The sequence below is a fragment of the Pelmatolapia mariae genome, linkage group LG23, assembly GCF_036321145.2.
Source record: "Pelmatolapia mariae isolate MD_Pm_ZW linkage group LG23, Pm_UMD_F_2, whole genome shotgun sequence".
NCBI lineage: Eukaryota > Metazoa > Chordata > Actinopteri > Cichliformes > Cichlidae > Pelmatolapia > Pelmatolapia mariae.
Window position 1 is genome coordinate 29412302 of NC_086246.1, and position 14393 is coordinate 29426694.

General features: G+C 38.9%; 1 protein-coding gene across 1 annotated transcript in view; it reads right to left on the minus strand.

The window, feature by feature from the left end:
* LOC134620342 (NLR family CARD domain-containing protein 3-like) overlaps positions 1-14393 on the minus strand; it is a 42215-nt gene that overhangs the window by 1743 nt on the left and 26079 nt on the right. The window contains exons 9-11 of the mRNA XM_063466471.1: positions 12302-12468; positions 8839-9080; positions 5423-7862 (exon numbers count right to left, since the gene is read on the minus strand). Of these exons, the coding sequence (XP_063322541.1) occupies positions 12303-12468 (166 nt within the window). The 3' untranslated portion in view covers positions 5423-7862; positions 8839-9080; position 12302. The remainder of the gene's footprint in view (positions 1-5422; positions 7863-8838; positions 9081-12301; positions 12469-14393) is intronic.

Here is a 14393-nt window from a genome sequence, read left to right on the forward strand (position 1 = left end):
ACCAAAGAGTAAAACAGTGAAATGTGGATTATTAAATATTAGGTCTCTCTCCTCCAAGTCTCTGTTAGTACATGACTTAATAATTGACCAACAAATCGATTTACTCTGCCTTACAGAAACCTGGTTGCAGCAGGATGATTATGTTAGTTTAAATGAATCAACACCCCCGAATCATTCTAACTACCAGAAACCTCGAAGCACAGGCCGAGGGGGCGGTGTGGCAGCAATTTTTCACACCAGTCTATTAATTAACGAAAGACCAAGACAGACTTTTAATTCATTTGAAAGCCTGATGCTTAGCCTTGTCCACCCCAGCTGTAAAACTCAGAAACCAGTCTTACTTGTTATCATCTATCGTCCACCTGGGCCTTACACAGAGTTTCTCTCTGATTTCTCAGACTTTTTATCTGATTTAGTGCTCAACTCAGATAAAATAATTATTGTGGGTGATTTTAACATCCATGTAGATGCTAAAAATGACAGCCTCAAAATTGCATTTAATCTGTTATTAGACTCAATTGGCTTCTCTCAAAATGTAAAAGAACCCACCCACCACTTTAATCACACTCTAGATCTTGTTTTAACATATGGCATAGAAACTGAACATTTAACAGTGTTTCCTGAAAACCCTCTGCTGTCTGATCATTTCCTGATAACATTTACATTTACAATAATTGATTACACAGCAGTGGAGAGTAGACTTTATCACAGTAGATGTCTTTCTGAAAGTGCTGTAACTAAGTTTAAGAATATAATCCACCCACTGTTATCATCTTCAATGCCCTGTACCAACATAGAGCAGAGCAGCTATCTGAACGCTACTCCAACAGAGGTCGATTATCTTGTTAATAATTTTACCTCCTCACTACGTACGACTCTGGATACTGTAGCTCCAGTGAAAACTAAGGTCTCAAATCAGAAGTACCTGACTCCGTGGTATAATTCTCAAACACGTAGCCTAAAGCAGATAACTCGTAAGCTGGAGAGGAAATGGCGTGTCACAAATTTAGAGGATCATCATTTAGCCTGGAGAAATAGTTTGCTGCTTTATAAGAAAGCCCTCCGCAAAGCCAGAACATCTTACTATTCGTCACTGATTGAAGAAAATAAGAACAACCCCAGGTTTCTCTTCAGCACTGTAGCCAGGCTGACAAAAAGTCAGAGCTCTACTGAGCCAACCATCCCTTTAACGTTAACTAGTAATGACTTCATGAACTTCTTCAGAAATAAAATTTTTATCATTAGAGAAAAAATTACCAATAATCATCCCACAGATGTAATATTATCTACAGCTACTTTTAGTACCATTGATGTTAAGTTAGACTCTTTTTCTCCAATTGATCTTTCTGAGTTAACTTCAATAATTACTTCCTCCAAACCATCAACGTGTCTTTTAGACCCCATTCCTACAAAACTGCTCAAAGAAGTCCTGCCATTAATTAATTCTTCAATCTTAAATATGATCAATCTATCTCTAATAATTGGCTATGTACCACAGGCCTTCAAGGTGGCTGTAGTTAAACCCTTACTTAAAAAGCAATCTCTAGACCCAGCTGTCTTAGCTAATTACAGGCCAATCTCCAACCTTCCTTTCATATCAAAAATCCTTGAAAGAGTAGTTGTCAAACAGCTAACAGATCATCTGCAGAGGAATGGCTTATTTGAAGAGTTTCAGTCAGGTTTCAGAGCTCATCACAGCACAGAAACAGCTTTAGTGAAGGTTACAAATGATCTTCTTATGGCCTCTGACAGTGGACTCATCTCCGTGCTTGTCCTGCTAGACCTCAGTGCAGCGTTTGATACTGTCGACCATAATATCCTATTAGAGCGATTAGAACATGCTGTAGGTATTACAGGTACTGCACTGCAGTGGTTTGTATCATATCTATCTAATAGACTCCAATTTGTTCAAGTAAATGGAGAGTCTTCTTCACATGCTGAGGTTAATTATGGAGTTCCACAGGGTTCAGTGCTAGGACCAATTCTATTTACATTATACATGCTTCCCCTAGGTAGCATCATTAGAAGACATAGCATAAATTTTCACTGCTATGCAGATGATACGCAGCTCTATCTATCCATGAAGCCAGGTAACACACACCAATTAGTTAAACTGCAGGAATGTCTTAAAGACATAAAGACCTGGATGGCCGCTAACTTCCTGCTTCTTAATTCAGATAAAACTGAGGTTATTGTACTCGGCCCTGAAAATCTTAGAAATATGGTATCTAAGCAGATCCTTACTCTGGATGGCATTACCTTGGCCTCCAGTAATGCTGTGAGGAACCTTGGAGTCATTTTTGACCAGGACATGTCCTTCAAGGCACATATTAAACAAATATGTAAGACTGCTTTCTTCCATTTGCGCAACATCTCTAAAATTAGAAATATCCTGTCTCAGAGTGATGCTGAAAAACTAGTTCATGCCTTCATTACTTCCAGGCTGGACTACTGTAACTCATTATTATCAGGATGTCCTAAAAACTCCCTGAAAAGTCTTCAGTTAATCCAAAATGCTGCAGCAAGAGTACTGACAGGGACTAGAAAGAGAGAGCATATTTCTCCTGTTTTGGCTTCCCTTCATTGGCTTCCTGTTAAATCCAGAATTGAATTCAAAATCCTGCTCCTCACATACAAGGTCTTAAATAATCAGGCCCCATCTTATCTTAATGACCTTGTAGTACCATATCACCCTATTAGAGCACTTCGCTCTCGCTCTGCAGGCTTACTTGTTGTTCCTAGAGTATTTAAAAGTAGAATGGGAGGGAGAGCCTTCAGTTTTCAGGCCCCTCTTATGTGGAACCAGCTTCCAGTTTGGATTCAGGAGACAGACACTATCTCTACTTTCAAGGTTAGGCTTAAAACTTTCCTTTTTGCTAAAGCATATAGTTAGGGCTGGACCAGGTGACCCTGAATCCTCCCTTAGTTATGCTGCAATAGACGTAGGCTGCCGGGGATTCCCATGATGCATTGAGTTTTTCCTTTCCAGTCACCTTCTCACTCACTATGTGTTAATAGACCTCTCTGCATCGAATCATATCTGTTATTAATCTCTGTCTCTCTTCCACAGCATGTCTTTCATCCTGTTTTCCTTCTTTCACCCCAACCGGTCGCAGCAGATGGCCGCCCCTCCCTGAGCCTGGTTCTGCCGGAGGTTTCTTCCTGTTAAAAGGGAGTTTTTCCTTCCCACTGTCGCCAAAGTGCTTGCTCATAGGGGGTCATATGATATGATTGTTGGGTTTTTCTCTGTATTTATTATTGTGCTATCTACTGTACAAAATAAAGCGCCTTGAGGCGACTTTTGTTGTGATTTGGCGCTATATAAATAAAATTGAATTGAATTGAATTGAATTGAATTAGCGGTCAACGCGCTGGACAAGCGAATGGATGCGCTTGAAGCCAAATGTGAGGACCTGGCAAAGCTTGTTGATCAGTTTCAACCCAAACTATTGGACTTGGAGGCTCGTTCTCAGAGACTTAATATAAAAATTGTTGACATAAAAGAGGGCTCAGAAGAAGGGAGACCGACAGAGTTTATTTCCATCCTCATCCCCGAATTATTGGGTAATAATTGTGTGTGTGTGTGGGGGGGGGGGGATTTGTTTTGTTTTATAGCTCAGATACGTGTGTTCATTTATATTTATAATGGCTGATGTCCAGGGTGGTGTAAAGGAAAAGGGGAGAAACCTGCAGTTGATCTCATGGAACGTGAAGGGGCTAGGTAGTCCTATAAAAAGGGGAAAAATTTTCAAGCATTTGAAATCCTTATCTGCAGGTATTATCCTTCTGCAAGAGACTCATATTAAAAAAGACACACAACATAGATAAAGTGCAACTGGGTATCTCAGATATTCACCTCGCACACGCGTGGTGTCGTAATATTATTGGGGAAGAATGTCCCATTTCAGATGACTTCTGTGGTTAGCGGTCCCTTAGGTAGATACATAATGGTCTCTGGTACTATAAATTCTTACTTATTACCACTTCTAAATATATATGGTCTAAACACAGATGAGCCGAGTTTCTTTAAGAGAGTTTTTGATCTGCTCCCAGATAACAACGATTCTAATATAATAGTGGCTGGAGATCTTAACTGTTATCTTGACCCCTTCCTAGATAGATCATCCACACGACCAGTGTCAGAAACAGCATCTGCAAAACTTTTAAATAATCTTCTTAAAGATGGAGGATTCAACATCCTACAGGTAGATAGTACTCGTTCTACTCACATGTTCATAAATCTTATATAGTAGGACTGATCATTGTCTTGTGAGCTCACGCCTTATTTCCCAAGTCACCAACTCTAAGTATCATAACATATTAATATCTGACCATAGTCCCCTAACAATATCATTAAATCTTTCACTTCCAAAACAGGTTTACTCTTGGCAACTTAACGCTAACCTTTTTAAGGATGACACTTTTGTTAAGAATATAACCTGTAAATTGAAGAATTATATAGAATTAAACGATAATGGTGAGGTACCTGATTCGACTTTATGGGAAGCACTGAGGACCGTTTTGAGGGGCGAAATAATTTCATACACTTCAGCTCTTAAAAAAGAAAGAGATGAACGTCTATCAGAAATTAATAGCGTTCTTCCTGGCCTGGCAAGAACGTATCAAGCTTCTAAATCATCTGTGGATTATAAAGAGATACTGAAATTAAATTACGAATATAATTGCATTATGGGTGACCTAGTCAGTAATTTACTTAGGAAATTGTGACAATCGCATTTCGAGTTTGGGGATAAACCTAGCACGACAGCTTAAGGGTGTTCAAGCTGCAAGAGCAATACACAGCATCAAATCTAAAACCGGAACTCCCTTTATGAAATTAGACAACACTCTTGATTTCAGTGTGAAAATGACCATTAACAACAAGTCTTTGTTTTGTATAGTGTATCTGTTTCCAAAATAACAATGTCCACTAAGTTTAATTAGGATATTTTATTGATACATCAAGTTGAAATAAGAAAGGGCAAAAATGAGACATCCAAAATTATTAGCCCCTTGGCCATTAATAGTCAATACTGTACCCCTTTCTTAGCCACAACTGACAACAATCTCTTAGAGTAGGTCTTTACTATCTTGTTGGAAGACCCAGCGATGACCTAAGCCTAGACTATAAAGAGATTTCTCCATATTCTCCTTCAAAATGTCAGCATCATTTCTTTTTTTCATGATACCATGCAACCAAACAAGGCTCCCTGTGCCTGAGGCTGCAAAACAGACCCACAGTATGATGCTCCCACCACCATGTTTAACTGTGGGAACAGTGTTACTAGGGTTGAAGGCCTGTGCCTTTCTTTGCCAAACATAAGCAACAACTATGTGACGAAACAGTTCCAGTTTAGTCTCATCGGATCAAAGCACAGACTTCCAAAACTCATCTTAACCTTTAAAATGTTCATAGGCATACCTCAGTCGGGCTGTGATGTGCCGCTCTTTGAGTAAAGGGGTTCTTCTGGGACGATGCCCCTGAAGTCCACCATGATGAAGAGCCGTCCCAACTGTGTTACTTGAAACATCAACTCCAGAAGAGGCCAGGTCAGTAACAATCGTCTTGGCAAATGTGCGGGGTTCCTTGCTGACATCTGTGACTATTTTCCTCTCCAAGAGTTCTTGTTTTGTTTTTTTCCCTCGCACCCACCTAACCCCTCCGCACAAACACATCCTACAACCACACACACCCGTATTTTGTTTTCAAACTCCATTGCGGTTTATTTCACACCTCAAACATTTAGCAAACAATTAAACAAATAAAAGTAAACTGCACTAAATTACATGTAGTAATAAAATACACTACTAACTCTTTTCGGCTACGTCCACACCTACACGGGTATTTTTGAAAACTGTTTCTATGCGTTTGGGCCTTTCGTCCACAAGTAAACGGCATTTTGAATCACCGAAAACAGAGATTTTTAAAACTCCGCCTTTGCGTTTATGTGTGGACGAGGAATACAGAGTTCGTCAGGCAACGTAAAAGGTATGTACCCTACACAACAGTGACGTTTCCAGGGTTACTGAAGTTGGGTTAGCTGGTATTTAATGCTGTGCTAGTGATCACTAGAGACACAGCTATGTTAGCATAACAAAGCATAACACAGTAAAGCTGGAGGATAAACGCTAACGTTTTTCCACTTGATAAAAGTTCCCAATGTTTTGGGAAACTTCAGTCAGGAGAACAACTGATTTCATCCTTCAACAATATGAGGTTAGTTATTAATGTAAGATAAGATTGTTTAATGCACCTTATAATCCAGTGCACCTTATGGTCCGAAAACTACGGTATCTGTGGAGAGACGTCCTGAACTCAGAGACTGTTGGATCCCCTCTACTAGAAAACAATCATTCAGTTCATTCAGACAGTGGAACAGATTGATGCTTTTCTCTGCAAACAGACTCTCACTGAGCTTCTTTTTGATGTACTGGACTGCTTCGTCATTGGTCTGTGGGCTACTTCCTGTCTGTGTCAGCAGGCCTTGTAGGAGAGTCTGATTGGTCTGAAGTGAAAGACCCAGGAGGAAGCGGAGGAACAAGTCCAGGTTTCCATTTGGACTCTGTAAGGCCTTGTTCACAGCACTCTGGTAGAAGAGTATCTCTGCAGATTCTCTTGTTTCAGACTTCTGGGAGATTGTTTGTTTCTCTTCCAGCAGATTAACTCCAGAGTTAATAACTGTCAGATGGACATGAAGAGCAGCCAGAAACTCCTGAACACTCAGATGGACAAAGCAGAACACCCTGTCCTGGTACAGCCCTCTCTCCTCTTTAAAGATCTGTGTGAACACTCCTGAGTACACTGAGGCTGCTCTGATATTGATGCCACACTCTGTCAGGTCTGATTCATAGAAGATCAGGTTTCTTTTCTGCAGATGATCAAAAGCCAGTTTTCCCAGAGACTCAATCATCTTCCTGCTCTCTGGACTCCAGTGTGAATCTGTCTCAGCTCCTCCATTATACTTGACTTTCTTCACTTTGGTCTGAACCACCAGGAAGTGGATGTACATTTCAGTCAGGGTCTTGGGCAGCTTTCCTCCCTCTCTGGTTTTCAGCACATCCTCCAGAACTGTAGCAGTGATCCAGCAGAAGACTGGGATGCGGCACATGATGTGGAGGCTTCGCGATGTCTTGATGTGCAAGATGATCTGATCTGATCTGCTTCTTATCTCTGAATCTCTTCTTGAAGTACTCCTCCTTCTGTGGGTCACTGAACCCTCTGACCTCTGTCACCATGTCAACACAGTAAGGAGGGATCTGATTGGCTGCTGCAGGTCGTGTGGTTATCCAGAGGCGAGCAGAGGGAAGCAGGTTCCCCCTGATGAGGTTTGTCAGCAGCACATCCACTGAGGTGGACTCTCTAGGGTCAATCAGGATCTTAGTGTTCTTGAAGTCCAGAGGAATTCGATACTCATCCAGACCATCAAAGATGAACACAACCTGGAAGTCTTCAAAGCAGCAGATTCCTGCTTCATCAGTTCCTGTAAAGAAGTGATGAACAAGTTCCACCAAGCTGAACTTTTGCTCTTTCAGTACATTCAGCTCTCTGAAAGTGAATGGAAAAATGAACTGGATGTCCTGACTGGCTTTGTCTTCAGCCCAGTCAAGGGTGTATTTCTGTGTTAAGACCGTTTTTCCAATGCCAGCCACTCCTTTTGTCAGCACTGTTCTGATTGGTTCATCTCTTCCAGGTAAGGCTTTAAAGATGTCTTCTTTTCTGATTGTTGTTTCTGGTCTGTCTGGTTTCCTGGATGCTTTTTCAATCTGTCTGACCTCATGTTCATCATTGACCTCTGTGGTCCCGCCCTCTGTGATGTACAGCTCTGTGTAGATCTGATTTAGAAGGGTTGGGTTTCCTGCGTCTGAATGAAACAACAAAAGACAATTAGATCATTTTCTATAGAGGAGCAGGAAAAAGTAATTCACTTGCATTTATACATTAATCTATTTGAATATGCAGTCAGATATTTATCACATGTTTTTAAGTTACAATTATGCACTAATGTGAATTATTTTAAGTAATAATAATCAAATCATTGTAATAGCTTGTCCAGGACATGCAAGTCGGAGACATTGTCTTACTGAAGGATGACCATACCAAGCGAAATGAATAGCCTATTGGTCTCAATGTCAAGAACAACCCTAGTCAAGATAATAAAATCAGAAAGGTGGAAGTTAGAGTTGTGAAAGAAGGTACTCCACTGATTTACTTAGGTCCAGTCTCTCAGCTCATCCTTCTGTTCCCCAAGGAAACTACAATGACTGAGGTATACAGAACAAGTAAACAAAACAGAAAAGTAAAAGAAATAACGGTATAAAATAATTTATGCCAGGCGGGAAGTGTGTTGTTATAGCTTGAATGTGTTAATATGCTTTTGCTTTGTATGATTTGGCACCCTCTTGTGGCCACAGTTGGTACTTGGGAAACTTGTTATGCCCAACTAGTTCGATACAAGTGCGCAGTAGAGGTGAAACTTTTGCCCATGCATGCCTGTAAGTGCCTGCTTTAATCTGACTCTCTGATGTCTCCTCAGACAAACTACTGAATGCCTAAGCACAGATGAAGCTGCTGATGCTCTGCGATTTCCTGACAGAGTTCAGTTCCATTTTAAATCATTTTGCCATTTTATAAGAAAAAAAACTTGAATGACTCCAGGAAATAAAAAGAAAAACCCTGAAAATCAAACAGAGGGTTTTTGTTCTCAAACATCAGCTATGGAGGAGCAAAACCAAGGTTAAGAAAATAAAGTCAAACTGAAAATGCTTTAAAAAGACATTTTGAAAAATAACTACAACTGTTGTGTCCGTACACTAGACCAGGTGTTTTTTCCTACTGACCTTCCTTCGTCATTTCTAAAATCAATCTGGCCACCTCCATCACACGGCCAGAAGTATATGTCTCCACCATAAGATCCACTGTTTTCATTCTGCTTGCGTTCTCCAGATGACTCTTTTTGATGGTTGGAAAATCATCTACAGGTACATTCAGCAGGTACCAGTGTAAACGTTTCAGCTCCTCCTCTCCCAAATCATCCAACAGGTCTAATAGCTGCTCCTGAACAGGCGTCTTCATCTTAAATCTACAAAACATGAGAGGATATTTTGAGCAGAGGGAACAAAGTGAAACAGGATCAGAGTGTTACAACACATCATATTGTCTTTGCATATGAAGTTTTTTTTGTTGGATTATACTGTTTATTAACTGCAATGACATGATTTTAATGAAAAAACCTGCCGCTCATACAGAATCCCAGGCAATTAGACTGATACTATAAAACCTGAGGATGAGGAACTCTGATCTAAAAACAGCCAAAGATCAATAAACTTAATCAGAGGAAAACTAGACCTAATCCTGATAAACCTGAAGATGATTGTTGCCTTTAATGTTATTGCAAAAGAACTAAAAACATGAACAAGAAAATCAAATAAATATAGACCAGTGGAGAAGAGTGTGTAAGAGGGCAGAGACATTTGTGATTATTTGCTGAGGTTTGATTAGTGTCATGTTGCCAGAGAAGAAAACACATACCATAATATAAACTCTGACTCTGTAATATGAAGAAACACTGCACTCTAAAATAAAGAAAGCAATTTAATATCTACAAACAAGTTCAGTAACAGCTTTATTTTTTTTTGAGATTGTTGAAGTTAAAAAAATAAGTTGTTCAAGTTGTCCTTTTAGTAGCTCAATGATCACAGAATTCAAAGGTCAAGTTGATTGAACAATAATCTTATTTCCTTCTCTCGGGTCAGGTTTGTCCAATTTTCCCCTTGAGGTATTGAGTTATCAGCTTATTCCAATTGTTGGGTCAGAATAATTTTTGTCTTTTGGGTCATGTTCATACACCATGTGCCATTTGAGCATGTAAAGGACCGAGTTTTTAGTTTTCATTAGTTTATTTGGTTTCCTTTTATCAGTCCTTTAGAACTGTAAATATGTCACGATGTTTTAGATCATGTTTATTTGTGAGAATATGTTGGGATTTTTTTAAATTATATGTATATATGTACATATATATATGTATATATGTACATATATATATGTATATATATATATATATATATATATATATATATATATATATACACACACATATATGTCGCGTGTTGATGCATGCTCAATCATCCAGGTCAGGAAATCCCAAAAAGTTGGTTCTGTTCATCTGGACATTTTCAGTTCTTCAGTCTCAGCTGACTGCAAGTTTCCCCAACCTTATAAACATTACATTTGCATAATGAGTGAAACTAGAAACCACTGAATGAACAATGGGCAGCATTGTAAGATGGTGAAAGATGTACTCTTAGGCTGCTGGGGATTCCCATGATACACTAAGTGTTTCTTCAACACTCATGTGTGCTTAGTCAAGTTCTGTTGGAGGTTTCTCCCTCTTGCTAGGGGTCATGTGATTGTTGGATTTTTCTCTTCTATGTATTATTGTAGGGTCTGTCTTACAATATAAAGTGCCTTGAGGCGACTGTTGTTTGATGTGGTGCTAAATTGAACTGAATTTGTAAACTCAGGATTTAACCTGCATGTTGACATAAAAAGAGGGTATGGCTAGCAGCATTTGACCAATCACTAGTGTACTGACATCAGCATGGCTGATTTTACAAAGGAAGCTCTGTACAGGAGTTTAATATTAGTAGCACTGAAAGGTTGTGCAAGTGCTTTAAAGTTTTGCCTGTTTGAAGAAGGAAAGAAACTGTTTAAGCTAATAGACTGATCAATATTACAGCCGTTCAATATTATATATTATATTGATATTATAATAAAGTGTTTAATGATGTTTCAAAAATTAATGTTTGAACACAGTCTGAGTTTTTATTTTTTCAGGTGTAGTCTTGCTGGAGTTTAACGCTCTAAGAGGAAAGAGCAGAAACTGAATTCCAATGTGGGATCAGACTACAAGCAAATCTGATCTGAGGTCAGCATTTACAAACAGGTGTCCTGTTCTTGGATGAGATATTAATGCTTTCAGAGCAATAGAGTTTGCAGCCAAGTGGGAAAATTTGTGTCTAAGAAATTATATTTCTGACTGATCATCAAGGAAACAAAAAGACTTCAAATGCTACTGAAAATGTTCAGACCTCCTACTGTCCACAAATTAAACTCGAAGGGATCTTCCAGAGATGGTGGCACTATTTTCTGGAGATCTGATTGGTCAGTAGGTAATGAATTTATACCGGTTGATCTCTAGTCAGGAACCTGCCCTGCAATAGCAAAAATAAAAATAAAAATAAAAAAATAAAAAAATATCCGGCTGCTCGGTTGTCACATGAATTTATAAATGGTTATAATGCTACAAAGAGAAAACAAAATCCAGCCTATATCTAATAAATGTTTGTTAAAATCAGACACAGAACATGTTTTGTGACAGTGGGTGTAACCCAGCACCTTTTGGGATAAACTGAGAGCTCGTGTATGAGCTACTGAGTTTGTTTTTTGTTTTTTTATCTTACGTCTCGATGCATGTTCAATTATCCAGGTAAGTAATTCCTAAAAAGTTTATTCTGTTCATCTGGACGTAGCGTTTTCATTGGGAGAAACGTTTCGTTACTCATTCAAGTGACTTCTTCAGTCTCAGCTGACCGCAGGTTTCCCCAACCTTATAAACAGTATCTTTGCACAAGGACTGAAACTAGCACCACTGAATGAACAATGGGCTGTGAGGTCAGTTCCTTGATCATTAATATGCAAATCGTTTCGCCCATTGATCAACAACCACTGGGTGGTTGAGTACCATTCACAGAGAGTTGGGGAATGGCTGTTAGAATTAAGTTTTTTAACAAAATACTTTCTAATGAGCAAGAACTTATTTAAATAATTTTAGTTTCAACCCTGTTTTGAATTTGGGGAATAGGACCCAGTTGCATCCTGTTGATAACAGAAACGTTGCTTCATTCATTTCCCCCCAGACTCTGCTGCTAACATGTTACATGGCTTACATTACAACTGAAACAGTAACTACAGCAAGAGGAAGTAAGAGGAGGTCTATGTGTGTAGAAATGCATGTGTGTGTGTGTTAAATGCAGACCCATGTTATGATATCTGAATAGAGTGTTTCAGAGTTTCACAGTGAGTTGTCAAGTGGAGGATTTTTTCATCTATGAAGGTTTTAAATGTGTAGCTCAACATTCCTTTGCAACAGTCAATGGACTAAGACAGAGAAGAAGAAAACAGACTTTACCATGAAGATCCTCAGTGTGGATCAGTATAATATCAGCCCTATGTCTGCAGTTTAGTTTAACCACAACGTTCACATCATATTCATCTCAGCACAACTAAAACATGGTGACTGACCTCAGATACTCCAGTCTACAGCCTGACTCTCCTGAAAACTATGCAGCTCCTTCAATTCTGAATAATGCAGGTTGTTGAAAGTCAGGTCCAGATGTTTCAATCGGGAGGGGTTGGACTTCAGAGCTGAGATCAGAGAGGAGATTTCTGACAAACCACAGTTCATCAACCTGTATAAAGAATGAAAGATGTAAGTTTGACACTAGCACCACTGACTAACAATAGGCTGTGACTTCATTTCATCATCAGATGTGAGGGGCCCAAAAAAAAGCCAATTCCTAACAGGATGACACAACATAGAAGAGCCACCTTGACAGGACAACACTCAGCAGTACATCTGCATCTAAAGGTCAAAGGTGACTCTTTCAAGGATGACAATGTCCACAGTTTGGAAAGAGAAAACCGACTCACATCTTGTGTCAGGTGACCTCAATATATATATATGATAGGATGAGGCAAGGTCTCACAGCTATTATCCGCAGAGGTGATAATAGCTGTGTCCCAATTCAGGGTCTGCATTCTTCGGAGGACCCGGCCTTCGCGGTCTACATGGGCCGTGTCATCCGAAGACTGAGAAGGCTGGACACGGTACACCGCGCTAAATTTTATGTGGAACACTGCGGCATCACTAAGAATTAAAAACTGTCTACATTCTTTCATCTTTAATAAAATGATCTGCGTTGCTGCTTTACCAGGTGTAACAATTAAGTTTAACATCCAGGCATCCATGAAAACAGAGTTTATTAAATTTAACGGAGTTAGCAGTTAGCAGGAAGTTAGCTTGTTAGTTTCCACCTAACCATGATATACCATGTTCTGACTGAGAGATTTGTGAAAAAATAAAAATGTGCAGCTCTGCTATCAATTCCAACAATTGAAGACAGAAAACAGCAGTGATGCTTGTAAGGTTACTGAAGTTGGACTAGCTGGTATATAATGATGTACTACGTGATCGCTAGCGACACAGCTATGTTAGTATAACAGCACAGTGAAGCTGGAGGATGAACGCTAACTTTTTTCTACTCAATAAAAGCTAACAGGTGGGTTCCCGATGGTTAGGCACAAACGCAATCGCATGGCAGGATTCTGTAAACGGACCAAACTTCAGTCAGGAGAACAACTGAGAATATCTATCCACAATACGAGGTTAGTCATTAATATACTGCAACAACATGGGAATAGAGCAGCTGCGAGAGAATTCAACATTAATTAATCAATGGTGCGGAAGTGGAGGAAACAAGAAGAAAGAGTTGAGTAAAGTTTGACTTATCTGACTGTTTTGTTTCGCTTAATGTGCCTTATGTTCCGGAAAATACAGTAGCTAATGTTGTTCATGAGACTAAAGTCATCTCACTCTGCTAATGTTAGTATAATATGTCCAATATTAGAGTTGTTACTATATTAATCATTATTAGTTATTAAAGCAGTGAACTTGAACTCTGTATCAAATACTGAGCTTCAGTAAAGATTCAAGTTGCAGTTATTTATATGTCCTATTACCTTAAATCTTTAGTCAAAGACAAGTACCTTTTACAGTATATATATATAGATGTATTATATATAAGCAACAAATGTTGTTCTTTTATTATGTTGGCATTACTAAATGTGGCTCATTGCTTACATATATGTGTAAAAGGAAAATTTACAGGGTGTGATAACTATTTCTGATAAAGTGAGGAGTAGACTGATATATTAAATATGCCTTTATTGGGTGAGAAAATCATACCATGTCGTAACAGCTTTAAGTCATACAGAATAGATATTAGTGCCTTAAACAGGCTGACTTCTGCTAAATAGATCAAACTGAGCAGAAAGTATACAAACACATAGCATCCTAAAAGAATATGATTTAACACTATAGATCAACTTACCTCAGAATATATAAAGCATATAAACAATTACAGAAATATGATACAACAAACACAGCAGTACTACTAATGCAAAATAATCAAAGCTTCATAGAACTGAAATAAACTATTTTTAGGTCCATTCTGCTGCTGATACATACTTTAGGTTTCTGAATATTAAACTTGTTACTGCCTTTCATAGTGTTTAACTTGAAGGCCCTGAGTACTTTCTCCCACACTGAAAACAC